Genomic DNA, 27,654 nt, shown 5'->3' with positions numbered 1-27,654 from the left:
ACACATTTATACAGAGACTCAAAAGAAGGGTGCTTCCCATGTTTAATAGTAAAGTAAAGTTGAGAGTCATCAGCATACAGATGGTAGTGTATGCCATGCTTATCAAAGATCTTTCCTAATGGAAGCATGTAGAGGGAGAATAAAACGGGTCCCAAAATGGAGCCCTGAGGGACCCCACACGTTAAAGGAACAACTGATGAAGAACAGTTTTCTAAACAGAAAGAAATCGTTTTACCCTTGAGATATGAAGAGACCCAATCCACAACCTGGTCTCTTAGGCGATCGATAATAATTCTAATAATTATGATTTACTATCTTATTATTATGATTTAGCGTCTCATAATTTTGATTTAGTATCATCATTTTGACCTTTTAATTCTCATAATTATGATGTAATATCAACATTTTGAATTTATCATCTCATAATTATGATTTAACATCTCATAAATATGACTTAATATTGATCTATTGCCTTGTAAATATGACTTGACTTAGAATCTCAAAATCTTGACTTTTATATAATAATTATTATATCTATTTTATTTTATAATTTTGAATTTAATCTCATAATTATGATTTATCATCTCATTATTATGACTTAACATATCATAATTGTGATTTAGCATCTTATAAATATAATTTAGCATTTCATAATTTTACATTTTAAATGTATAAATATCATTTAACTTCTCATAATTTTGTTGTATCATAATTTAGAATTTTTAATCACCTAATTATGATTTAGTATCTCATAATTAGGATTTTTTTAAACCCCATAATTATTATTTAGCATCTCATAATTTTGATTTAGTATCTCATAAATATGACTTAACATCTTATAATAGTTATGTATTATCTTATACTGCAAATATGACTTATTTCATAAATATGACTTAGCATCTCAAAATCCTAATCTAATATTATAATTATGATTTAGTATCTCGTAAATACGACAAACTCTCATAATCATGACTTTTTTATATCTCATAATTTTAATTTAGCATCACAAATTTAAGCATTTTATCTCATATTTATGAATTTGTATCTCATAATTATGACATACCAAAGCACAAAATATTTGTTTTATGTGGCAGAAATGGGCCATATATAGCATGTCCTGACCATATTACACAACAAAGAAAAATAAGAACTGCATAAAGAAACAGCAGCCTGTTTTAAGAGTATTGAGTATTAAGGAGTCATGACAATTTAGCACAACTTCTCCCATTCACATCACCATTACACAAAAATCTCATTCTCATTACTGTAATGTGATTTTGAGGTAAAATGTGAACTGTAAAACATATTTTCTAGAACTTTAGTCTCGCTATTATTTATTCGATCACCCTGAAGCTCATTGTGCATCTGAATTTCCATTGAGAATCTCTTTTTCCTCTTAATTGCTATGAAATGGAAATGTCATGGACTAAATTTCCATGTTATACAATTCATGGAAACTGTATTTATTTTTGGCAATTTTCCTCAGACACAAACAAGTAATCTAGCAAAAGCAGCTTAGTAAATATCAAAGCTTTAGAAAACAAGGAGTTTTTTTTAGATAATATTACTGAATATTATTGCAGTTAAATGAATGAAAACTGGTTTTCCTCCACATTGAAGGTTTGTCCTCTGTCCATCTATATAAGCAATAACGCTGTGATGAGACTGTATACAGTGGGTTTGTGTTGTTCTCAGAGCCTTCAAACGAATGATGAATCTTGTAAATTTTTAGGTCTCTTCTACAATGTTTTTTTCTTTAAGTATGACTCTTCTGTCTTTTCCAGAATCTCCTGACCTCGCTGTGTCCATGTGGCGATACCACCATGACCCTGTGAGCGGGGTTCTGCCACACCAATACACCTAAACCCTGCAGGACAGAGGTTTTACTGTCAGTACACTTGCTAGAAGCTGTCAAAGAGTTGTATTACTGTAGAGTTAATGTAATGTAGAGGACACTGATTGCTGGTGGTTATAATATAAATGTACCATACATACAAATGGATAAAGTTATTTACCTGAGCCCGATCCCGCAGCACTTCAAAATCAGCCTGGGATAAAAACTGGTTGTATAATACTCCTGGGGGGAAAAACATGTGTAAAAAGGTGTAAAAGGAAAAAAAAAGAAACAAGAAATGCACATCTAATAATTAAAAAAAATTAGAAGACATTTCACATATATATGATTCTAAGTGTTTCATTAAAGCAGTGAAATAGTTGCTACACAAAACTTTTAAAGGACACAGAATGCATCACTGAGACTTGAGAGGTCCCTGTCCAACAAATTCAACCCTGACCCCAAACCTTAATCCAATGCAAATTTTTTATTTGAGTATAATCTCACTAACATACTTCCTGAACAGTCTGACATTTACATTTCAGAGAGTAAACCCTGCAGGTCATCCAAGTAATGGAAAAATTCCCCATGCTTTGATATCACCAAGATGCAATTTCTTTCTTCTACTTTGTATTTTTTATTCACATGAAGGCATTCCCACAGATTAGCTACATTAGAATAAAACAGTCAAGAGGTGGTCACACTAGGCTTTGAGCACGCAACTGGTATTATATTATAAAAATGTGAAAATATATTGTCTACTCACTTTCCTGCAACATTCAACCTTGCAGCTGTGAAATATGTATCCTTTGAATTAAGTCAAGAGGTCAGCGTGTGACATTTCAGTCTCCTATTGGTCACGTGTCCTCTTGTCGTACGAATTTATGGTTCAGAGTTCTCAAAGCTTGAACTTTGCTACGCAGCGTTGTACGAAATTTCTTCACATGAGCATGCGTTTGGAGCGTGAAGTGTAGTGTGACCGCCACTTTACAGTGCAGTATTATTTATATAATCACAATTACTTAAGTTTAATCAATAGAGATGTACCAATGTATCGGCCAAACATTGATATCAGCTGATAAAAGCATTTATCTGCACTATTAGACATTGGTCTATTGTTTAAAAACAGAGACATAGAGAGTAAAGTGATTATTTCAATTTATTTCAAAGTTGTGTCATTAATTATCAGGGATTTGAAAAAAGGTAGCATATAAAAAGCAGAACCACCAAACTATCGGTATCGGCAGATGTTGTTCAGATATCAGATATTGTATCACCACACAAATTTTGAATAGGTGCATCACTATTAATAAAGTTTAATAGTACATTTAATTATCAAAATAATGCATAATGTGATCATAATAAAATAATACATAAATACAGTATAATAATTATATATGTAATGGTGTCATTTAGTAATCAAAAATATAAGCATAAGCGGAGGTAATAGAAAATGAAAATGTGTTACAGTTGGAGCAATACGAGGAAGAATTGGACCCTAGGATTCAGGTATGAAGATTTGGTACAAATCTTTCTTACGTGTGAAAATCTTAGAATGATATTGATCTAGAGCTGGTCTCACACTCACCCTCAGTGAACTGCAAGCGATCTTTCTCCAGCTCCCACAGTCTGATCTGATCTGTGATGGCCGGGGGGAGGACGGGGGTCTAAAAGACAGAATGAGGCACAGAAACATGTTCACGTATGAAACAGTGAATATTTGCACAGCAGTATTGGATTTTCATGAGAAGAACCAGACACCTGGGACATATATGCCTAAAAGGGGAAACTAATGGGATTCATAGATTTTTAATGAATGGGAGATTAAATTAATTGGATTAATGGGATTTTGTACACAAGAACAATTAATTTCCATAAAATAATACTTACCACAACTACTGGCACACTACAGCAACTATGGTTCAGCATCATGAAAAATACAGTTTGTGGTCATGTACATTTTTAATATAGCCCTTTTTATTACTGCCCCACCATGACTAAATATAGTAACTACATCAACAGGGAAAAGGAGAATAATGGTTTCAAAAGACTGCTTTTAACCTTTGTTTAGTAGTTAGTGCAATTTTCACACTAGTTTCTCTGAATCAGAGTATAGTTGAGCCAAACCCAGTTGTCAAAGGATAGATCATAGTCTATTGGGTGCGTTCACACTAGGCAGGATTGGTTCGATTAAAACGATCTCTGGTGCGATTGCTCTGTTAGTGCGGTTCATTTGAACAAGTGTGAACGCTGACATCGGAACATTGGCGCACCAAACAAGCGGACCGAGTCAGCCTGAATAGTGGATTTCGGTCCGCTTCCAAACGAACTCTGGTTTGACATATATGAATGCAGCATGGACCAAAGATGTCTAAACGGACCAATAACAGGAAGTAATACTGACCCATTACAGTTCATTACAGGCGTCGGAACCGCCATCAGCTGTCCTTGCAGCATATCTTCGTTGCAATACCAACGGAGGAATTCCTGGCACTGTTTTCACTCCTTTACACATTTTATTAGCTCTTCGTTTGTTCTCAGCTGGTAAAAATATCATCGTGTATATATATATATATACACACATACATATATACATAAATCCAAAGAGCGCATTTCGCCCAGCAGCCAGAATTTTTTGAATTTTCGGCAAGTTCCATTGCAAAGTATATGGCATAAAAGCTGTCCAATCATGTTGTGACCTTATGCCTTTTGTTTTGTATCTTTAGGTTTGGTGTAAAAAATGCCAGTGTGAACACTAAGCGAACCAGGACTAAATGTATCATTTTCTTTTTTGGTCCGGAACAAGATAACCAAGAAAACCAAACTTCAAGTGTGAACACACCAAGAAACACGATGTTTAACCTAATATTGTAATTAGGTAATAGATGGTCCCACTTTATATTAGGTGTCTTTAACTACTATGTACTAACATTAAAATACATACAATACAATGTACTTATAGTGTAACTGCATGTTCTGAAATATCCACATTTGCTGCTAATGAGGTTTAGGGGTTAGGTTTAGGATTAGGGTAAGAATGGGGTAGGGGTTCACAGTGTAACTAAAGATGTAATTAAATGCAGGTACTTTAAAAGAAAGTACAATGTAACAACACTTATGTACATAATAAGTACACTGAAGTAAATGTTTCCTTGCATAAAGACACGTAATATAAAGTGGGTCCTGATAGATTATGTAACATGTCTTTGTGCCTGTAATGTGATGTATACAGTAAAGACAAAGAACACAGAAAAACACAATGGTATGGTTAAAGTTTGCAGGTACCTGTTTAAGCATTACTGGATGTGCTCGGGTCCTTAAAAAGTGAATTATCTGAAAATGATATTAAATAAAAGGTTAATTTATAAATTTTTTAACTGTATTGACAATCAGAAGAGCCACAGGTCCTGTTTAAAATGACTGCATGGATTACCTGCTGTGCAGTAATGCCGTTAGCAATGGCCTGCTGCACTGACTCTCTGGTTACCTGAGCAACCACCACATTAGGAAACCGATACAGCATCTCACTAAATAGAGCTACCAGCGCAATCTGTAGCTCAGAGTCTGAAACAGAAAAAAATATATAATTTTTTTTTTTTATTATTGACTGACCTTATACAGTGCAGTGACCCTTAAAGGGGTCATGTCATGAGGAATCACATTTCGTTGATATTTTGACATATAAGAGGTTTATTATTCTTGAAAATCATACTGTAAATTTCAGAACTCAAAACTCAATCCCCATGCAATAAAAGCATTTATTGAAACCAAGCCGCTAATGGTCTCTATTTGGAGGCCCATTAATTCATAACCGCCTCTACAGTGAAAAAACATCAATGCCTACTTAACATCATCACACCTTGACCCCGCCCACTAGTGCTTCAGTTCCAAAAAACAAAGAGCAGGAAAGACAAGCCTAGTGTGGCCTCACTATTCCTGAACACCAAATGGCACCCATCTGGATTACTTATTTTTGTATATAAACATGCACTAGACAGATGTCTTCAACCATTGCCATGTATCTGGTGTGGCTTTTAAAAGACAAGACTACGTGTCAAGCTACAACTCTGAAAAGGAGAGCCAATCAGTTTCATCAGATGCTCTGGGTCTGGGTTGTGCTGTCCTGGATGTGCTCTGTTCGCTCATCTGCGCTATTTTTAATTGTTGGTATCTGTAAACATGCACTAGATGGACATTTCTTTACCGATTATATGCGTTTCCAACGATGTGATACTGTATGTGTGTGCATCTATTCACCATGCTTTGGACTATGTTTGTGCAGTTTTTTCGGCTCATATCAGTGTGGATTGCTTTTGAACCAGTCATAATATGATTCAATCTTTGCAAAGGAATGGTTATTGAAAGAAGTTAAAAACACTTGGACCCGATGCAGAACAGTAAGTAAACAGATTAACTCGTGAATATTTTAAATGTCATAACAGTTTGATAGTTTATGGTGCTAAAAGTTTACAGTTGTGCTTGAGATGAACGGTTTAATTTATTCGGTTGCAATGTGTTGGATGTGCACTGTGTGTAAACCCTGAAATTGTGTTTTATAAGATAGTGGAGCTTGTTCATTCTCTTCTGACTGAGTTTCAAATATGGCTGTATTTGAGGAGCTGCACAATGTTAACAGTGAAGTTCATCATAACAGTGAAGTTTTAAGGAGTGTCAGAGGGGCAGAGACAAGGTGGAAAAGGATAATATATGAATAAATTATGACTGTTTTAGTGCAAACAAAAAACTTGACTAACATTAGTGGACCTCAGGGAAGATAATACAATTGTATAAAAAGAGCATTTCATGACCTATTTAAACTTTGATTAGTCAGTGTTGTAGTGTTCATACTAGTGCACGCATAGATGCGATAGTTGGTTTCTACCACGATGAAGCCTGTGTCTCCTGTTCTGAGCGTGGCTCCCAGTGCAGAGGATGAGGCGGTGTTTGCTGTGACGCCTGCAGCTAGAGTTATGGCCAACCTTGTTGGGTAGTACCGCCTTGACTTCCTCTGTGACAAGATACAGGGCACACCTGTTTAAGTGGCGAATTTAACATTTGTTTTTGGTCTCAAGGTGTTTAAAGTTACTTTTGTCCAATACAAAGCATTCATACTTACTGCATTAACACAAAATATTAGCTTGAGTGTTAGATTCTTATAACATAACAGGATTTAGATTATGTCTCAAGCAAATAAATCTAAATGGAATTCATATCATAATTTGGAAGCAATCCTAAATGATCCCAATGGATTTTGAAGGAATCATGTACGATTACCAATAGAATAAAATGCAAATAAAATCTTTCAGGATTTTTAAAACTACAGCTCCCTGTGCAATTTAACTATAGTTTTAGTTAACCATATATTCTCCATAGTATGAAGAATAACATTTTCAGTGTATCCAATTGGATCTTATTTGATACTTAAAGATTTAATATATATATGATAGAAATTAAAATAGGAATCCTGTGCATATTCCTTTTTTGAGTACTTGATGACAGACCTTTCTTTGGAAAACCAGGCCAAACTCTCGCAGATGCTGCAAAAATGTGAGAAGAGACTCACTCATTCCCTCCACAGAATAATCCTGTCTTTTTCAAAGGAAAATGAAAGTCAAACTTCACAAAGAAACATCATTAAATAACAAAGTGAGCAAAATAACTCAAATGACCTTGTTTGTATATGTCAGAATGGACCTGAATTATTTAATTATGATACTAAGGAATGGCTTTGATCTATGACTCAAAAGTCTGAGAGCTATTCTTAACATAATGAAAAACAATACTCACCCTACCAAGAGTGGAAAAACTCAACTGGAACAAAAAGGAAAGAATCTCCACCAGGTCCATACCTCTTGACTATTATAGAAAGAGAGATCACACTGTTAATAAGGATGTAGAACGATACTTTCCAAGACACTAACATTCAATTAACAAACAGTAGCCATGTATACATGCAGCCACATAATCCATTAATGATCCAATAATAGCGCAATCAGAACAAAAACCTTAAATTAAAATGCAAAAACCTCATTTAGTAAAAAAAAAAGAAAAACAAAGGCATTTCACCACTTGTTTTCCTGAATAATAACTACTGATACACTGATATATCGGCCAGGCCGATTATTCGGTCGATATTTAGCCATTTTACAATTATCAGCATCGGCTAAAAAACGTGTTTGCTTGGCCGATTAACAAGAGTATTAACTTTCCCTTGTTTCAGTTCCAAGTTCTAGTTTTTCTTATAAGGTTTATACAAATGTGAATAGAAGTTGAATAAAGTGTTTGTTTCACTTCAGAAATGTGCTGTTGTTAAAATGCATTATGTTTATTGGCATTTATATCAGCCATCCTGCTCTCTAGATATCGGTATGTATGAGCATCGGCCATTGAAAAACACACTGCTAATACCACTAATAATAACAACATGACATGAAAATATGTGACATCCAATAATCATACAGTAAAGATTGCTTACAGTAAACCATTTAAGTATTGTGCATTAGATTACTTTAATGTTTTATATTATTGTTGTTGTATTGATTAATTGCTGCTGTTGCTGAAAAATTTAAAGCACTGTTTATTTTATTACCAGCCCTTGATTAATTACTTTAAAAGCTTAAAGGCTACATTGTTTTAAATTAATTTCTTGCCATGTATATTAAAATAAACCTTTTACGGAGTGTTTTCAAAAGCATACTAGTTTATTTATTTATTTTCAGTGGTTGGGGAAAAAACACCATGAAGGGGTGCCGTAGTTTAGAAAGGTTTGGGAACTACTGCCCTAATGCTGTCAGCAATTGGTTTCTATGCAAATGTTTTATACCTTTAAATCATTTTTTCTTTGTACTTTTTTATGAATGCATAAGCTATTGATCGTCTCAGCATAGTTTTTTAGAAGTTACCTAATTTTAAAACTGTTCTTGGTAATTTTTCTGAATAAAACTAAATAGAAATATCTCATACGTGTCACACTAGTTATTTAACTTTCGAGTAATCGATTTAAGAGTTATCGATTACAAGTCGTTTTTTATTCTACTACAATTTATTTATTTATTTTTAAATGGCCAGCCCTAATTTTCACATAAAAATTATTTAAATGTCATGTTGCTTCTTACAAAAAACATATCACAAGCATTCTGAAGACTTTGGGTCATGACATTATACTGAAAAGACTGCATGCAATATTCATTTAAACACATTTTGTGTTTAGCATAAGAAAAAGTCACACAGGTTTGTAACAACATGAGGGTGAGGAAATTATGACAGAATTTGGGTTTTGGGGTGAACTATTCCTTTAATAATCCATTAAATAAAAGAACAATTGTTTTCATGTAAACACTGGAATCTGAGTGCTGTCACAATTGGATTAAGAAACACCGCTCATCCAGAAATGAGGAGTTATTGGAGAAGAAAGGGGCAGGAAGCTAGTACGTTTACACAACTTAAAATCTCGGGACACTGCTTCCAGTTCTTGTCTTCTGTTATGTAAAGTTAGCAACATGAGAAGAAAACTTTCTTGCCTTGTTTTTAGATATGTCAGAAAAGCAATTACCTTGCCAATTACACACTGGAGCGTCATGCACTGCTGTCTAACTTTTTATGTCAGCTGAATTTACACCTGGTCTAGAAATTCTTATTTTAAAATGCATTGATATACCCAGGTTTTCTGTAACTATGGGAACCCTTTAAATGGAAAACATACTGTTCTGATTATGAGTGCAATGACCTGTGCTGTGTTGAGGTACTGCAGAGTGAAGTACCACAGCTGAGATGCCGTGTCTAGTAGCAGAAACTGAAACCCTGCTGAAGTGATATAAGGAGCTTCACCAGCCTCACTGAAAATTAAAGAACATCAACATTATTTATCCATCCTTCTTATTTGAACTACTTTGGTGGAAACCATTTGCAATACCTCCTCATGAGCCCAGCCTTTATGAGGAGCTGTGACAGATCCTGGCTGACAGCAGCACAGGGAGATCCCACCATGAAGTGAAGGATGACCTCCCATCGCTCCATTGCATAGCGGTCGAGACTCTCTACGTCCCTTGCATGGCGATCAGGACCCAGACTGCTGCCCTCATCTGCCCACGGTTTACCCCTGACAAGAGAGGACAACATTGATGGACTGAATGACTACTGGAGATAATCATCAGAACTGTAGGTGTGTGCATCACTATGATGGTTCTCCTTCTAATCTGTACTCCTCACCCGCCCAGCAGTGCTATCCTCAGGTTATCTTTAAACACAGGGTTAAGCACAAAGCCTTGGAGTCCACCCTGAAGCTGCTGACTGTGCCACAGCCGTAGGCCAGTTAACACAGATACACACTGATCATGGTCTCTGGTAAAAGAGAAAGTGACATTTACATAAGGGATATTGTACTGAATGGACCCTATAAGGGACATTGAGCCAAACACAAAGTGGAGAGTTCTTGTATGAAGGGGTTTATCCTGCTTATTACACAGCTACTTACCAAAAATAATGGACAAGAAATATTAATTATTTCTTAAGTGTGTTATTATATAATTATTTCTTATTATTATTATTAAGAGTGTGAGGAGTTATGTAGAAATGTACGCAGAATGCAGTGATTGACATGACAAAATCATGTTTTTCTGAATGTTGCCAAATAAAAAAATAGACATCCATCACATTAAAGAATAGTTAATCCAAAATTCTCTCATCATTTACTCACCCTCATGCCATCCCAGATGTGTATGACATCCTTTTTCTTCTGCTGAACACAAATAAATATTTTTAGAAGAATATTTAAGCTCTGTAGGTCCATACGGTGCAAGTGAATGGTTAACAAAACTTTGAAGCTCCAAAAAGTACATAAAGGCAGCATAAAAGTAATCCATGAGACTCCAGTGGTTTAATCAATGTCTTTTGAAGTGATCGAAATGGTGTTAGGTGGGAATGGACCGAAATGTAACACATTTTTTACTACATGTCATGGCAGTTTCTGGGCACGATCTTGATTTCAAGCTCGATTACACTTCCTAGTGCAGGACGCATGTGCAGAGCGCTATATGGCGTAAGAAAGTGTAATCAAGCCTAAAATCAGGATCACCAAGGATACTGCTGATGTCAAGATTTATAGTAATGTGGCAAATAACGTTGCGCCAAACATAATGCTCTAAATTATTTTTCTGTATCATACTTTTCCCATTATAGAGTGAAAAATATAAGAGATTATATAGTTAAATCTGATACCTATACCACATGGAATGTGACAGATGGACGTTTAAGTAAAAACATTGTTGTTCCCTTGTCTTAACTGTGCTGCATGTAACAATGTATGCAGGAGAACTTTTGAAAGTTGATAACAGGCCATACATATAACATCAAAGAATCTGACACATGTGCTTCTGAAAACATGATTTATTTGCTTTCATGTCCTTGTAACAAACAGTATGTTGGCAAAACTAACAGACATATCAGAACACGCATCATTAAACATAAGAGTACGATAAGAAGAGACGACTAAAAATCTCCCACTGCACATCGTTTTAGTGAGGCGAATCACTCCGTTTCTGAATTGAACTTTCTAGTGATTAAAAGTGGATGTGTAAATGTGTATATACCGTAGTCTAGACCAACAATTAATGAATGAAAACTAGAAACAATGGGACTGTACAAAAATGTATTTTTTATATCAATGGGAAATAATGTATATTTGATCCTAAAATGTAATGTTTTTATTTATAGATACAATGTCTATAACTACGTGTCTTGACGTTTGAACCAGTTACATGATTAATATGAGTATTTTTTACGGTAAAGGCTTGTACTATAAATGATTGCAGATTTTTTTTTTTTTTCTCAGTTTTCATCCAAAACCAAAAGAATCACTTCTGAAGACATGGATTAAAACACTGGAGTTGTATGGATTACTTTTATGCTGCCTTTATGCAATTTTAGGATCTTCAAATTTCTGTTCACCACTTGCATTATATGGACCAACAGAGTTGAGATATTCTTCTAAAAATCTTTATTTGTGTTCAGCAGAAGAAGAAAGTCATACACATCTGGGATGGCATGAGGATGAATAAATGATGAGAGATTTTCCCTTAAGGGATACTGTATGAAAAAAATATTTTTTTAATATTATTTTTTTATTCATATTGTACTCACTTTTGACTGTCTTTCTTAACCCACAGTGCGACCGCGGCCTGTGGAAGAGGGTGGTCTAAAAACAGCATCCGCATTACATAATTCTTTGCCAATCCTGGAAGTTCCCTGTATGCAAATTTCAGGATTATTTTTGATACAGAAAATAAATATGGTTGCATGTGTACTAAGCTAGTGTTTCTTTAAGAATCCATTATATAAATTCGGAACAATTCTTAAACACTGAATGCAGATGGACCTGTAGACGGCCAGACATGTTGCGGGATGATTGTAGAGTCTGTCGAGGATCTCTGGACTCAGTTCCCTCAAGTACTCATGCAAGTTCTTACACTGCAGCTGCACTCGAAGATTCATCTGTAAACAAGTCACTAGTCAGGTTACAAAACATTACATGGACAGTTCTACATATTGCTAGGTTAATTTGAGAGTTATACAGTATCAATGTTGTTCATCTGTTCTGTGTCGCAGTTAATATTGGTCCACAAATTCTGCAAACTGTTGTGATGTGGTGCATAATGTTACAATGCTGCACAATGATTTGACATTCTGACATACAGGCTTATCTGACAGACGTTAGTAAGCAATCAGTGGCTTAAGAACTTATGTAAACAATACACATTGATATCAGAAAACAACAGCAATGAAGCCAAAAATGTACAATTTATGCATATACACAAGAAACTTCAGAGCTAAATTCCTCTTCAATGTGTCGCTGAAATATCGCACTTTTCACCTTAAACATATTTCGTATAAAGTAGGTTCAACTTATTTCACGGACGGTGGGTAAAATTGCCCATTAATTAATGTGTTCAGAGTTCTTTATTTATATGCATTCAGTGCGGATAGAAAGGAGCCATGTTGAATAACCACGTGATCGCCAAAGCAGTCAGTCTGATTGGTAGATGTGATGTGTTTGGAGAGGGCTTTATACGTACTTTATATTTTTCTGGCTAAACACATGCGTTTCATTTATGCGCCACCAAACGGAATTGCAAAAATAAAAACAGCTTTCTGAATACTCCTCCCGTTGTTAAAGAGTCCCAACCCCAACTCACGCCATTGGTTGAGTAACATTGTTGTGGCGGGTCTCTCAAAACAGACTCATTTTCATTTTCATACAGTTATCGATTAAATTAACATATGTATGGCTTACTTACAGATGTCTCTGCATATTATGCTAGTTTAGAAGACAGTATTTTAACACAGACAAAGTTACAAACTTCTGCTTTAAAAGCTACTTAAAATATATAATACTTAAAAGCTGGCATTTTGAAAATGCACATACAAATCAAATTATGGCTCCTCCACAAAAAAATAAAAAGTGATATAGGTTCTAAAATCTCATATACTCATATTTACTTAAACAGCACATGTGCAGTTTTAATAAACTGAAGAATTTGCACACTACAGAAGCAGTAGATTTCCCTCCAAAATAGAAACACAAGCACACAACCACTTGTTTTTGTTTTTAATAAAACTATGTGCACATAAAATGTATTTGCTTAAAATTATAAATACCTTATTATTGATCTAAGAGACATTTAACAACATTTACAATACTGCAGTTTTCAATCTGATGATGATCAATAACTACAAATGACAACAGGGCAGGTGAAGAACTTTCTCATGAATCTTTTTTTTTTTCTTGGTACCTGTAGAGCAAAGCAATATTAAAAATTCACATCAGTTTATCTATGCTGAATAGAATAAGTGGCAGTTCAAATATTAATGATTATTATAGTATAATATATAGTTTTCAGATTTACTGCTGGATGTGAAACACTGCCAAATTTTTGAAAATAAAAAAATATTTATATTTTTATTTAAACAAACAAGTCGCTGATTGCACAAGATGTTAATTACCTGCAGTGTATATAGGTGAAAAATACTGTCTGCCCTTCATCAGCAGATCTCATCTGCATTGTGTGATACGCCATTCCTTCTTTATTTCAGCTGGAACATCTCTGCAACATTTCTCTGGTCAATCTGATGAAAAGTTTGCAGAAGATTAATCCTAAATATTGCATGAAGTAACAGAGTTGATTGTATTCAAGGTTGAATAATTGTATTTTAAAATGACTTACCACTGGCCCCTTCAATTCTGCATCCTCTTCACACTTAACAGCACTTGAACTCTGATTCAAAGGATTAAACACCACTTATGACATGATAACTTGACCTGTGACTTCTGCCAATAGAAACTATTATTATGTAGCCTATTTAAATTGACTTCCTAATTTATCACAAATCTTTGCTGACGTATTTAACGCTGACAAATAGCAGACATGCTGAAAAACATCACAGAGGTATTCGCGTTCAAAACGAGATGTTAGCTGCACGTCGGCAGCTAAACAGAAGTTAAAATCATGCAACACGAGTATAAGCATAACGTACTTATTAAGGCTCTCTAAAGTAACTTATTATGCAAAACAGAATTACTTAAATTTAATAGTAGATTTTTTTTATTTTCGTCTTGATACAAATGGGTTTGTGAAAATAATATTTTCTATGATCTCCCATTCACCACTGTCGAAGTTTACCCTGCAGTTGATCACTTCATAGTGTGAAAAGGTCTATAAACGCAGTTCGTGCAGTATTACACGCTGCTGATCGGGGTCCTTCATCCACGCATTCGACGCAGGTCGGTGACGTCATTATCAACGTATCCAGCAGGTGTCGTGCAATTCACCAACTGCTTCATACAGTTTTTCGCGATCATTTTATCAGAGAAAAATAAAAATCAACAGGGGAAGTGATCATAGGCTATATTCTACTGTCCGTCATCAAAAACACATGAGTTTGTTTTAGAGTCAGTGTTTTGTCCCGTTGCATATCTTGGGCTAAATGATTAAGCAACAGCTAACAATATCACAACTAAACCATATTTTAATGAGTTTAATGCGAACAGCTCTCTTAAATCATAGTTAAAATAAAATATTAGATTTAAATGTAATGTAAATGTATAGCTACTTAAAACTGTGAAAATGTATGTGTAGTGTTTTTAGTGCTTTTTAATTTATATATATATATATATATACGCGCACACACACACACTGGTGGCCAAAAGTTTGGAATAATGTACAGATTTTGCTCTTATGGAAAGAAATTGTTACTTTTTTTTCACCAAAGTGGCATTCAACTGATCACAATGTATAGTTAGGACATTAAAAACTGAATAATGACTATTATAATTTGAAAGAAATGTTCAGAACTTCTTAAACTACTTCAAAGACTTCTCATCAAAAAATCCTCCACGTGCAGCAATGACAGCTTTGCAGATTCTTGGCATTCTAGCGGTTAGTTTGTCCAGATACTCAAGATGACATTTCACCCCACACTTCCTGTAGCACTTGCCATAGATGTGTCTGTCTTGTCGGCACTTCTCACACACCTTACAGTCTAGCTGATCCCACAAAAGCTCAATGGAATTAATATCCATTACACACTTTTCCAATGATGTGTTGTACAATGTCTGTGTTTCGTTGTCCACTCTAACCTTTTAGTTTTTGATTTCAGTTTCAAAAGTGTCTTTGTCTTTGCAATTCTTCCCATAAGGCTGCACTCCTGAGTCTTCTCTGTACTGTTGTACATGAAACTGGTGTTGAGCGGGTAGAATTCAATGAAGCTGTCAGCTGAGGACATGTGAGGCATCTCTTTCTCAAACTAGAGACTCTGATGTACTTATCCTCTTGTTTAGTTGTACATCTGGCCTTCCACATCTCTTTCTGTCCTTGTTAGAGCCAGTTGCCCTTTGTCTTTGAAGACTGTAGTGTACACCTTTGGATGAAATCTTCAGTTCATTGGTAATTTTATGAATTGTATAGCCTTCATTCCTCAAAACAACGATTGACTGATGAGTTTCTAGAGAAACTCTATTGCATACCGTGGCAACACAAAGACAATGTTAATCTTCATTTAACAAACCAAATATATAGATATAACGGCAAGTGAATTTCTAGTACCAAATTAGCAATTTAGCATGATTAATCAAGGATAAGGTGTTGGAGAAATGGCTGCTGGAAATGGGGCCTGTCTAGATTTGATCAGAAATAACTTTTGTCAAATAGTGATATTGCTGTTTTTTACATCAGTAATATCCTGACTATACTTTGTGATAAATGAATGCAACTTTGGAGAATTAAAGTACCAATTTTCTTCTGAAACAGCAAACTCTACATTATTCCAAACTTTTGGCTGCCACAGTGTGTGTGTGTTTATATATATATATATAGTGACTTATTCCAACATGTTCATTCCAAATCTATTTATTTATGTAATCCCTTAAAAATAGTTTTTTATAAACCAAAAATGTGATAAATCTCCAAAATAATGTAACAATGTACTTTCAAGGCAAGAGGCATTGTTACTTGTGTAAGTACTGTTTGCATGTTGCTTTTTTTTTATTATTTTATTTATGTATTCTCTTGTTTCTTGTTATGCGTTTTAAAGTGTTGTTGGATTTTACATGGTTTAAATATTATTATTACATGAATCATCCAAACTATCTTTCAGTCTCTCAGCAGGATGACTGAGAACGACGTTGAGAATGAGCTTTTAGACTACGAGGAGGATAAGGTGGATGCAGGAGGCACTGGGGATACAGAAGTCGGGCACCATGAAGGCGCCATATCCATCCGGAAGGATCATATGTGTCCATTCATTCCTCAGGATTCAGGGATTTCCTACTAAAACCCGAACTCCTGAGAGCCATAGTGGACTGTGGCTTTGAGCACCATCTGAGGGTTAGCAATTCCAAATAATATCCTTTCAGTCACAGATTTATGGGTACATATGAGTTCTTACTCTTGAGTTAGATTATGAAATAAGAATATATTTAAGTTATTCTCTCTTAGTCCAGCATGAATGCATTCCTCAGGCGATCTTGGGGATGGATGTCTTATGTCAAGCTAAGTCTGGAATGGGGAAGACAGCTGTCTTTGTGTTGGCCACCCTTCAACAGCTGCAGCCAGTGACTGGTCAGGTAACAGCTCCCTTTCTGATGCTCTGAGAAGTAAATAATCGTTCTGAGCATACTTTGTGCACTATTCCACAATTTGGGGGTAACAAATGATGGCTCTAATACAGGTATCAGTGTTGATGATGTGTCATACCCGAGAGCTGGCATTCCAGATGCCAGCAAAGAGTATGAGCGCTTCTCCAAATACATGACAAGTGTCAAGGTAAGAGGAAGACGTTCTTTTAGAACCTGTTCAGTATTTGCACTCCTAAGAAAAGATTATTCTTTTCAGTAGGTAAGAATATTCCTCAGTAGATAATTGTGTGACTACATGCATCACTAACTATGTCAGTGTGTCACTGCATGTTGATAGAGCACAAAAAAGTCATTTAAAAGCACAAAAAAAGCTTTTCCAAATTTTCCGATTGGATGTTGCACATAGCTTGGAAAGTTGATCAATAGACAGACTTTTTTGTTTGTTATCAGGGATGAATCAGGACACATTAGCATTTACACTACAAATGTGATGTGGTCACATGTGTGTCCTACCACCTCCAAATGTGGTTGAAGTGATTGAATCACATACTGTTTTGGACCCTGTTAACACCTTTATTTAGTGCTGTCCATTGTGATCAAATCATTTGAGATGGATGATAACACAGCAAACATGGCCAAAAATATGAGCATCAACAAGTTTAACTTTTTGTCAAAGTTGTTGACTATAATAAAAGATAATAAAAGAACATCTTTTGCTAATTAAAAGATTGAACCAGCTGTAATATTTCATAACCAGCAAAAGCTGCCAACTGTGACTTTATATTCCTGTACATGCTCCTCTCTCCCCCAGGTGGCAGTGTTCTTTGGGGGTTTGTCCATAAAGAATAATGAGAAGGTGTTGAAGAGAGAGAGCCCTCGTGTGGTGGTGGGAACTCCTGGACTATTCTTGCTCTGTCTCGCAACAAGAGTCTCAACCTGCGCCACATCAAGCACTTCATCCTGGACGAATACGACAAGATGATGGAGCAACTTGGTGAGTAAATCCACTATTAATTTCAAAGTCGGGCATAGCCAGACATGACATGTGGCATAAGGTCTAGTCCACACTGCAGCTTATTCCAGTGGAGAACAAATGGTGAAGTAGACATGTTCCTGTAATTGGTAACACGGTTCACTGAGATAATAAATGTGCAAGGTTATGTTACCATGGGCACTTCAAAATACCTTGAAAAAAATAATCGAGGTAACCTATTAGCCAAATTGTTTAGATTTTACTGAATGCACCGAAGAATCCATCCACAAGTCAGAGGTGATGTAAGTGACACGAGCAGTTCAAAAGAAACACCATCAAACCAAAAAAAATGAGAAAATGAGCCGTGTGTCTTCTAACAGCTTACATCAGTGGAAAATGTATCATCAGTAGTTTATCCAGGATGCCTTAAGCTTTTGTACAGAACACTGTGGGATGACACATGTGGAATATTCCAAGTTATCAAAACGAAAATATGAGGAATAAAATCACGATGTGTCATCATGTTTTTGTGTCAAGAGCCTTTTCAAAGGATGACATTGTGACTTATATATAATATATAATAATGCAAAATACAGTGTCAAGGCTGGTAAGAATTATTTATGGATGGTGAATTTTATTCAAATTTATAAATACTTTAGAACCAACGTGGTCGAGAAGGATGGCTATAGGAGGAAAGCTTTCAACACTTTATCACCCTTCTAAAAGGGCAAAAGTGTGAAACGAGGAAATATGTTAAGACATTGTGACCACTTTTTTCAGGATTTTTATGTTTTATATTAATATTTTTAAATATTTATTTTATGTTCAAGTAAAAGAGGAAAATTCTCTCATCATTTACTCACCTTCATGCCATCCCAGGTGTGTTTGACTTTCTTTCTTCTGCTGAACACAAACAAAGATTTTTAGAAGAATATTTCAGCACTGTAGGTTCATACAATGCAAGTGAAGGATGGCCTGAACTTTGAAGCTCCAAAAAGCACATAAAGTCAGCATAAAAGTAATCCATCAGACTCCAGTGGTTTAATCAATATCTTCTGAAGTGATCTAGTTGGTTTTTGGTGAGAACAGATCAAACTATAACTCCTTTTTCACTGTACATCTTTACAGCAGTCACCTTGGGGATCATGATTTCAAGCTTGATTACACTTCCTATAGTGCCAGCTAGCACCCTGAACATGCATTAAGCTTTAGGAATTTACAGTGAAAAAGGAGATATATTTTGGTCGGTTCTCACCCAAAACCAACTGGATCGCTTCAGAAGACATGCACTGAACCACTGGAGTCTTATGGATTACTTTAAAACTAAATGTATGTGCTTTTTGGAGCTTCAGAGTTCTGTTCACCATTCACTTGCATTTTATGGGCTTACAGAACTGAAATATTCTTCTAAAAATCTTTATTTGTGTTCTGCAGAAGAAAGTCATACACATCTGGGATGGCATGAGGATGAACCATTCCTTTAAATCAAACTTTTTACATTTGTCAAGTCACTTTCATTGTGATCTTTTCATTTAATATGCAGATTTGGTATCTAAAAAAGCATCTTAACTTGTCATTAAGAACAACAATAAAGTTTGTTTATCTTTTGTAACATGATAGTAATACCACCATGTACAATGCTTAAAAGCTTTAGCAATGATCGCGATGTGAAAACTTCACTGTCTACACATGTCTAGTGTGAAGTGAACTTCATGAACAGTCATGATTTGTTACACTACAAAATGTTTATAGATTTCTGTCTTAAATGTATTTAAGTAATTAGGACTGATTATTGCTCAGACATAACTCTGAAACACTAGTTTGCTTGTTACTAAGTGCTTCCAAAAGTGCCTTCAAGGATTTGATGCCACTAACATTGGAAAATCTATATCTATAAGATAGGAAATCTGTAATAATTTAATATAACTGATAAAACAAATCAGATCGGAACTGGCGATTTCAGCCAGCACTTACCATTTTTGATCACAGTATGCAACAAACATTCAGCTAATGGGCATGCTGTCCGTCTGAGGCTGCGACTAATTTCATGTATGAATAATTTGTATTTAACAATTTAAATGCAATTTCCCATTTATCTTGCAGACATGCGTCGTGATGTCCAGGAAATCTTACGTATGATCCCTAACGAGAAGCAGGTCATGATGTTCAGTGCCACGCTGAAGACGAGTGCCACGCTGAAGAGATCCGTCCCGTCTGCAGAAAGTTCATGCAAGATGTAATCACGCCTCTCCTTCTTCTCCATGAAAACAGTTCGCTCCCTTCACAAGACCACTTTATATACACCTGACAGAGTGGAGTGGGATCCTCTCAGGGAGCGTAACGCTAAATGCCTATCTCTCCTGCCCGTTTGATAATCAAAGACTGTTACCTAACAGTGGCACAGTGAAAAAGATGCCTGTGTTGATATTTGGCACATGCTCACCTGTCCGTTTAAACCAACGGATAATGCACCATCCATCAGGTCCAGTGTGCTGTAAATTTGAATAGGTTCTTTATCAAATTTGATAGAGTTTATTCAATGTAGTTTAAACAGTATAAAAAGATATCTTTAAGGGAAGGATAGCTTCAAATACACTTCAAGTCCATCAATTAAAAGCATGAGCACACCCCTTATAATAATTTAAGCATTTAACAAAAATCTGTCAAAAGACCCAACACAAGAAACAACAAAACCTCTCTCATTTAAATATAATTTTGGACTCATTATCCATTTATCAAGACAAATAGCTTTAGTTCTTACTCTCAGCCCAGAGATTTGTCCTCATATAAACTTTGTTTGAGAGCAAAAGCACTTGTTGCAATTTTAGTTCAGTTGCAGGTGTAGATAATGACGTTTACTGACAGCACTGACATGGAAAAACAAGGAACTATTACGTGCCCATAAAGGACTGAAAGTCATGACTCAAACAGAAATGCTTCTAAAATTAAACCGAAAATAGGAAAAACTAAATATATTAAACAAATTCCGAATGACTAAAGGACTTGTACAATACACATGAGGTGGGCGTGGCCCTACTTAATATTCATAAGTAATCCCCATTATCGTATATCATAATATAAAGGCTCTCAATCCTTTGAATTCAAACTCGCACACCGATATCCTGGCACATTCTCCTTCTCTAGCTCTGAGGACACAGTCAGACTACATTAACACCCTGCCTCCATTATCCACTGATTTGAGGTTCGCAGTAGTAGATTGAAGACAATATATTAAACTGAAGCTTTAGAGAGGCCAGCTCAGCTACAGATAATATTTGTAAGAAGGATTCACAGGCAGTGAGTAAGCCCATAAGCATAGATTTTCCTCAAACATCTTGTAAGGTATTCAGTGAGCTCACTACGTGATTACACACTACATAATTGCCCTTGATACACAGGGAAACTTTAAGTTAAGTGTATTTGTTAAGGGCATAATAGTAATAGAACAGGACTGTGATCTCAGGAACTCTTCCTTGGCCATAATTACATGGTTCCACACCCACAACATTTGTCTTAGCAGCTCAGTCACCTGCATAGAACAGATGGAGTATGCTCTCTATATATTTAATTATGCAGTCTGGTTAAATGGTCTTCAAAATTGATTAGGCAAAACATCACTCTGTTAAATGTAATAGTGTGACGTGGTGTATGAGTGAAACCTTTTTGGACACACCTACTCTTTCTTCGTTATTACTATTTCCATGTTATAGAATAATACAAAAGTGACAAAAATATCCCCGCATCCGAATATGCATACAGTGGAAAGAAAAATATATATGAACCCTTTGGAATTACCTGCATTTATGGATAAATTTGTCTCAAATTCTGGTTTGAATTTCATCTAAGTTGCAATAATAAATAAACACAGTCTGTTTTAACTAATAACATCAAACATTATTGTATTGTACTTGTATGTATTGAATATATCATTCAAAGATTCACAGTGAAGGTTGGAAAAAGTATGTGAACCCCTGGGCTAATGACGTCAACAAAAGCTAATTAGTAGGGGTGTGACGATATCTCACAATATTAAAACGTGATGATATTTCTCGTCGATGTGAAAAGCTGTCTCACGATATCAGCATGACGGAGTATGAGGGTGAAATTAGCATAGAAGATGCCCCCGCCACTTTTAAATAATTTTTGTGGCAGCATATAGAACCACCACTGTTCTCAACTAAAATCAAACATGTCTGAAGAGACTCATGTGAAATCATACAGTAGAGAAGCCAGTCAGTTGAGTTTGGGCAAAATCTTTTACAGTGCTTGCATATTGTTCTGTCTTTTACTGCATATGATAATTCATACTTAGAAAGTAGAACTAAAGTGACATTCATTACAAGATGATTAGTTAAAACATTTTAAAATGCACCTGCATTGTTTTGCATTTTGTGACTCGAATATCCTATTAAAAAGGGACCATGCCAGAGACGGGTAGCTCTCTCTCCCTCGTCTCTGGCGTGGTCCCGTTTTATCACTCTCCCCAGTGCTTACTGCAATCAGAAACAGGTGTTAGACATTATAGCGCTCGGGTGTGTGCACCCTTACCTCTTTCTCTGTCAGGATGAACGCTCGACCACGCCCCCTCTGCCTCAATCATATATTCAGGTCATGGGACAATGCCAACCTTCCCTTATAAAGTATGTTCAGGAATGTATTCATACTACTGCATATCTGAAAAGCCGAGAAGTAAGTTCTTCATTAAATGCAGTGCATATCCTGACAGTAGGCGAATCTGGACACAGCTTATTCAAATTACTCAGAAGTATGACAGTTATATATTGACTAAAACTCAGAGCTATATTTTAGATTCAAAGTAGCCACCTGTTGGTCTTGATAACAGCTTTGCACACTCTTTTTTTTATTCTCTCTATATTTGAATATGCTGTCTGCACACTTTTAGTGCACCTATTCACTAAATAAATTACGCAAATCAGGCTAAAATGCAAACACGCCCACAAAACCTGTGCTAAACACAATTTGCATGCTGCAGTTCCAATTTTGCAGGTTGGTTCGGAGTGTCAAGACACCTGGCACACTGCTGGGACTGTACAGCATCACTCCACTACTGTGATCCTGACACCTGAATCATCTTTTTAATATGCCGAATCTGGATATATGACAGGTCATAACGCTCTTCTCCATCATTTGATAATTGTTGGATAAATTACTGCAGCCATGATCAACAGACAAAGTACACAAACATCTCTTTTAAATCAAATTAGTTAACTGCCTGCTTTCCTCGGGCGTTAAAAGTTCCCATGTAGGTCGGCCACTGGTTGGCTGCTTTTCCTTCTCTATCTGGTCTAACCCCCCCTAAAAAAGACTCAATTATAATATTAGCTTTATAAAGAAATTCATGCATAGGTGCAGCTTGCATTTCTCTACAAAACTAATTTCAAGCTTTAGATCAAATTTTCTTCAAAATCATGAGAAACATGCATTCATTCAAGTGTGTCGAAACCGTTGACTGGTACTGTGTTTTTTCATGTAGTTTAAACAGCACGTTTATTTATGTAATTGGAGTGGTTGGGTACTTGTACAATGTTCTTCAAAATATATTATGCCTAGTTTTTGAACATTTATTTGGTTCTTTATTTTAGGTTTAATGTTAGTAGCTAAAAGTAGTCCAAGACACCAGGGTAGCATTTATCAACGTACTTGAGAGCGAGTGTTGTGTCCCCATTGGCTTGGGTTGGGATGGGGAGTATTTAACCTCCCATCCCTTCTCTTCCCTCTGTTTCTCCTCCTGTTTCATAACTCTCTCCTTTCTAACATCATGTTCTCCTTCTCAGTGTCATCTCCTCCCCCACAACTGTCCTTTGCTCAAATCTTGATACCTCTTTTGTACTTGTTTTCTTTGCATTTGGTGTCTATCCTTCCCTGCCCATAATAACACCTACTCCACCCATCTTCTCACATTCTCACATGTCATAAATACCACTTCCTCTTTTTCACACCCTTGTAACATTACTAACTACAACACCCATGTCCTGCATGTGTCTTCACACCATTAACCCCCCACATCTAACCCTGAAACTGCACACACACACACCCCTCCTTACCTTCCCCCTGCTTCCACAGGTTGTCCTAGCCGATGGAAAATTTTGTGGACGATGAGACCAAGCTGACACTTCACGGCCTCCAGCAGTACTACGTCAAGCTGAAGGACAATGAGAAGAACAGGAAGCTCTTTGATCTCCTGGATGTATTGGGGTTCAACCAGGTAGTATCCACCAGTACACACTAAAGGCATTCAGAATAGCGACCAACTTACCAACATCTACAAATTGTATAGATCGATTGGAGATTTTGCTGCATGGCAACAAAATCTCAAGTTGGCCATATGGCAAGTTTTGCACTTGGTCTGAATTGGTCCATAGGGATGCATTGTTTAATTTTAACATGGTCATGATGAAAATGGTTAGGTACAATGTAACAAAAGCTGAGTATTGCAGGTGGTGATCTTCGTGAAGTCGGTGAAGCATTGTATTGCTCTGACTCAGTTACTGGTTGAGCAAAACTTCCCTGCCATTGCCATTCACGGGGCAATGCCTCAAGACGAAAGGTACAATACATTAACAAATATTAATGCTCTAAATTTGTAGGTTCTTACCTCATAAATTGAGGCTCTGATTATTATTACAGACTAGCTCGATATCAGCTATTTAAGGATTTCCAAAGAAGGATCCTGGTTGCCACATACATTTTTGGCCGAGGTATGGACATCGAAAGAGTCAACATTGCCTTCAACTACGACATGCCTGAAGATTCAAACACTTACCTTCACAGGGACAGTTCATTAATGGGACAATGATTATCATATATAAAGCTATGCACAATGAAATAAGCCATAGGCTATGGAAATCAATTCTGTTTTGTAAATTGATTTTACCCAAACATCATTTTATTTCCCAATCTTTTAGGTTGCGAGGGCAGGCAGGTTTGGAACGAAAGGTCTAGCCATCACTTTGGTGTCAGATGAAAGTGAGGCCCGCGCTTTGAATGATGTTCAGGACAGGTTTGAGGTGAACATCAGCGAGCTTCCAGAGGAGATTCACATCTCATCATATAGTGAGTGACAGTCTATTATATGTAACGCTCTGGAAAAAATTAAGCGATCACTGCAAAATTACCAGTTAGAGGTCTGATAAGATTGCATCTTTTTTGTTATTTTGACCAGTTGTAATTTTCCGCAAAACAATGCTCTAAATGTCGATATTTCTATTTGGAATTTGGGAGATATGTTGTCAGTAGTTTATAGAATAAACAAACATTTTCATTTTACTCAAACACATACCTATAAATAGTAAATACAGAGAAACTGATCATTTTGCAGTGGTCTTTTTTCCAGAGCTGTACAAGTTGTTATTCACTGAAATATTCCTAGCTGTAGCTCTCAAATAAAATATGTTGGCGTTGATGTCATATAGACCACCTTTATGTTTTTAAAAGTCACCTTTGTATTTTACAGAAGACCAAAAGTCATTTGGTTTTGATTTGATTTTCCTTTAACCCTTTTGTCCAGTGTGAAAAAAAATAAATATTATCAAAAGATGAATAAATACAGTCTTGACCAACACAAAATAGGTATGGGTTTATAGGTTTAAAAGCTTAGAAGCTCTACTTTACAATACATGTAGGCATTATGACCAAACCTGAACAAGTGCTTTGAAATTTGCAGACAAATCAGAAGTGTTCCGTTTGATAATTCATTAATGATTTTGCACTGCACATATTATTGAAATCGGTAAAAATATAAAACTCATTAAATAGCCATGTGTCATATGTTGTTGGAAAGCTCTCAAAGACAAAAATATAGCGAGAAATAGATAAGTATATGTATTTGACATACATGTTACCTGTAAACAGGTGTTGCTGATATGCCACGTTTTCGCCTATAACTTCTTGAATAATTAACATAACATAAAAGGTCACATACCATTACTTTTAGAAGGTAGTTATTAGCCCACAAAGTAATCAAATGCATAGATCATTAGATAACCCACACAAAGCACAATGTGCACACAGTATCTGGATATCTAGCATCTTGCTATCTGGCTACAAACACATAAGCATTCCTGGATCAGATGTCCTCAGAAATAATGTAGCATCATGGAATGCTAAACCAATCGGATTGGGTGCAGATTACTCCAACCAGTGGGGATAGTCCTCTATATTTGGGCAGAGAGTCATGTGATCAATCACTGTAATTACATATGGCCACCAGGAGATTGCGCCAAGTACATGATACAGGCTCAATGATGACTCAAATGGCACAGAATGAAGTTCAATCTGTGAAATCTCATTACTAAACTCATGTCTGCATCCTATGCAAACCGTTAATAACCGTCATTATTGTGTTTGCATGTGTAATTCGTTCTTATGTAGAATTATTATGTTTTATTTGTTTGGAGATGTTTTTGGACACTTGGATCATTTATATTAGTAATGCTATAACTTTTGATTTACTTCAGTTGTCAGTCAACACAAGTTTCACTCAGTTACAGGTGACATGGTTTTTCGGAGATACGTAGTTTACACCCTGAGATATATAATGTAAAATCAGAAAAATAAGGGGAAAAGGTTTTTTGTGTGTTTTTATTTATTTTTTTCAGCAGATTCTTAGGCTGAGAGTTTCATATTTTATTAGAATCTATATCATTAAAACATTTAAAAGTTTTCTTTAAAATTATACCAACACTTGGCCCTCCTTGTATTTGTTTGTGAAGTTATAAGCCTTTAATTTTGAGCATGCCACTGAAACAGGAAATCTTTTAACACACCATCAGAGCTTTAAGGGTTAATGGAAAATTTCTATAAAATTGTTTTCTGATTTTGGTCGTAATGTTTTGAGGAAACTAATCCAAAATGTTTATCTGAACTTATGCAGTCATTGGCACTATCTGTTGATTTTATCTGTGTTTCAGTTCCTCCTAGTTGAACAAACAAGATAGAGATGATGAAGAAAAACAAAGGCTATATCTTTGGAGAATGCAAGGCAATGTTTCATTTGGTAGCAACTGAGAGTTTGCATTCTACATAGACTGTTATGGTGTTATTGAGTACATATAATAAATGACATTGTTATCCTATATTGTGGCGGGTTTCCCAGTCCCTCGGTAATTGCATTGCTTTGATTTTGCTCTTGTTATTAGTTAAAAGTGTTTTGAAATCTTTCAAATGTTAATATTTATTTATTCTAAAACTACTCATTTTCATGTTTTTGAGATTTAATTATTTCAAATGAGGAGGAATATTCTTTGTTCTGTTTTGGATTGTAATGCACCATACATTTGATTGCATTGATGAAAAACTGTTTGAAAGTTATTGATTACAGTAGCATTATATCCTGAATGCATATTGCCAGTGAAGTAGGAGTCGACAAAATGTATTCAGTGTTTGTTCAATTGCCAGAAGCCACTTTGTTTCAAATTCTCAATGCTTGTTAAAACAAATAAACAGTTTGTTTAATTTACAGTTAGTAATGCCTCAAATATTGAAGTGTATTCACACTTAGTTCTTTTAAGATTATTTTTTTGTGTGATAATTCACTGCTCTTGTGAAATATCTCATATATTCTATTTTGTTTACAAGCCAAGGAAATCTAAATACATTTTTTTTGTAAATAAAAAATTAATAATCAGAAACATACATCCTTTAGTTTTTCTAAAGCTGCAGGTGGTTGTAAAAGAACAGGACGAGAACATATGTCAAACA

The 27,654-nt window shown here is 35.6% G+C and overlaps 2 protein-coding genes across 5 annotated transcripts; one reads left to right on the top strand and one right to left on the bottom strand.

Annotated features, from left to right (window-relative positions):
* Positions 1 to 994: 994 nt before the first annotated feature.
* Positions 995 to 16,006, bottom strand: LOC127620057 (general transcription factor IIH subunit 4-like). 4 transcript variants are annotated; one of them, XM_052093146.1, is made up of 16 exons: positions 14,408 to 16,006; positions 14,053 to 14,103; positions 13,832 to 13,954; positions 12,207 to 12,322; positions 11,972 to 12,076; positions 10,043 to 10,174; positions 9,747 to 9,932; positions 9,561 to 9,669; positions 7,622 to 7,690; positions 7,336 to 7,419; positions 6,683 to 6,842; positions 5,268 to 5,398; positions 5,120 to 5,167; positions 3,423 to 3,501; positions 2,016 to 2,077; positions 995 to 1,867 (listed from the first exon to the last, which is right to left on the bottom strand). In XM_052093146.1, the coding sequence occupies exons 4-16, from the start codon at positions 12,320 to 12,322 to the stop codon at positions 1,757 to 1,759; spliced, it is 1,392 nt and encodes a 463-aa protein (XP_051949106.1). In that variant the 5' UTR covers positions 13,832 to 13,954; positions 14,053 to 14,103; positions 14,408 to 16,006; the 3' UTR covers positions 995 to 1,756. The 4 variants fall into 4 exon arrangements, with proteins under 4 accessions (XP_051949106.1, XP_051949107.1, XP_051949105.1 ...); XM_052093147.1 differs by having other exon boundaries at positions 14,493 to 16,006; XM_052093145.1 differs by having other exon boundaries at positions 14,509 to 16,006.
* Positions 16,007 to 16,674: 668 nt separating this feature from the next.
* ddx39b (DEAD (Asp-Glu-Ala-Asp) box polypeptide 39B) lies at positions 16,675 to 27,368 on the top strand. The gene is given in 12 exon segments (XM_052093148.1): positions 16,675 to 16,710; positions 16,845 to 16,949; positions 17,054 to 17,101; positions 17,104 to 17,148; positions 17,773 to 17,860; positions 17,863 to 17,955; positions 20,038 to 20,126; positions 20,129 to 20,170; positions 24,029 to 24,160; positions 24,393 to 24,502; positions 24,583 to 25,008; positions 26,865 to 27,368. Coding segments are annotated over 10 exon segments (909 nt in total). The 5' UTR covers positions 16,675 to 16,710; positions 16,845 to 16,856; the 3' UTR covers positions 24,752 to 25,008; positions 26,865 to 27,368.
* Positions 27,369 to 27,654: the final 286 nt, after the last annotated feature.

Source organism: Xyrauchen texanus, chromosome 26 (genome assembly GCF_025860055.1).
Source record: "Xyrauchen texanus isolate HMW12.3.18 chromosome 26, RBS_HiC_50CHRs, whole genome shotgun sequence".
Lineage (NCBI taxonomy): Eukaryota > Metazoa > Chordata > Actinopteri > Cypriniformes > Catostomidae > Xyrauchen > Xyrauchen texanus.
Note: the sequence above shows the minus strand (reverse complement) of the source record. Positions and strands in the feature narration are given on the sequence as shown.

Excerpts from the sequence above, each read along its gene's own strand:
- LOC127620057 (XM_052093144.1), bottom strand. Across the intron at positions 5,399-6,682 it reads TCGCATCTATGCGTGCACTA|ACTCTGAGCTACAGATTGCG; the intron begins GTATGAACACTA and ends TTTCTGTTTCAG. Across the intron at positions 3,502-5,119 it reads ATCCAGTAATGCTTAAACAG|ACCCCCGTCCTCCCCCCGGC; the intron begins GTACCTGCAAAC and ends TCTGTCTTTTAG.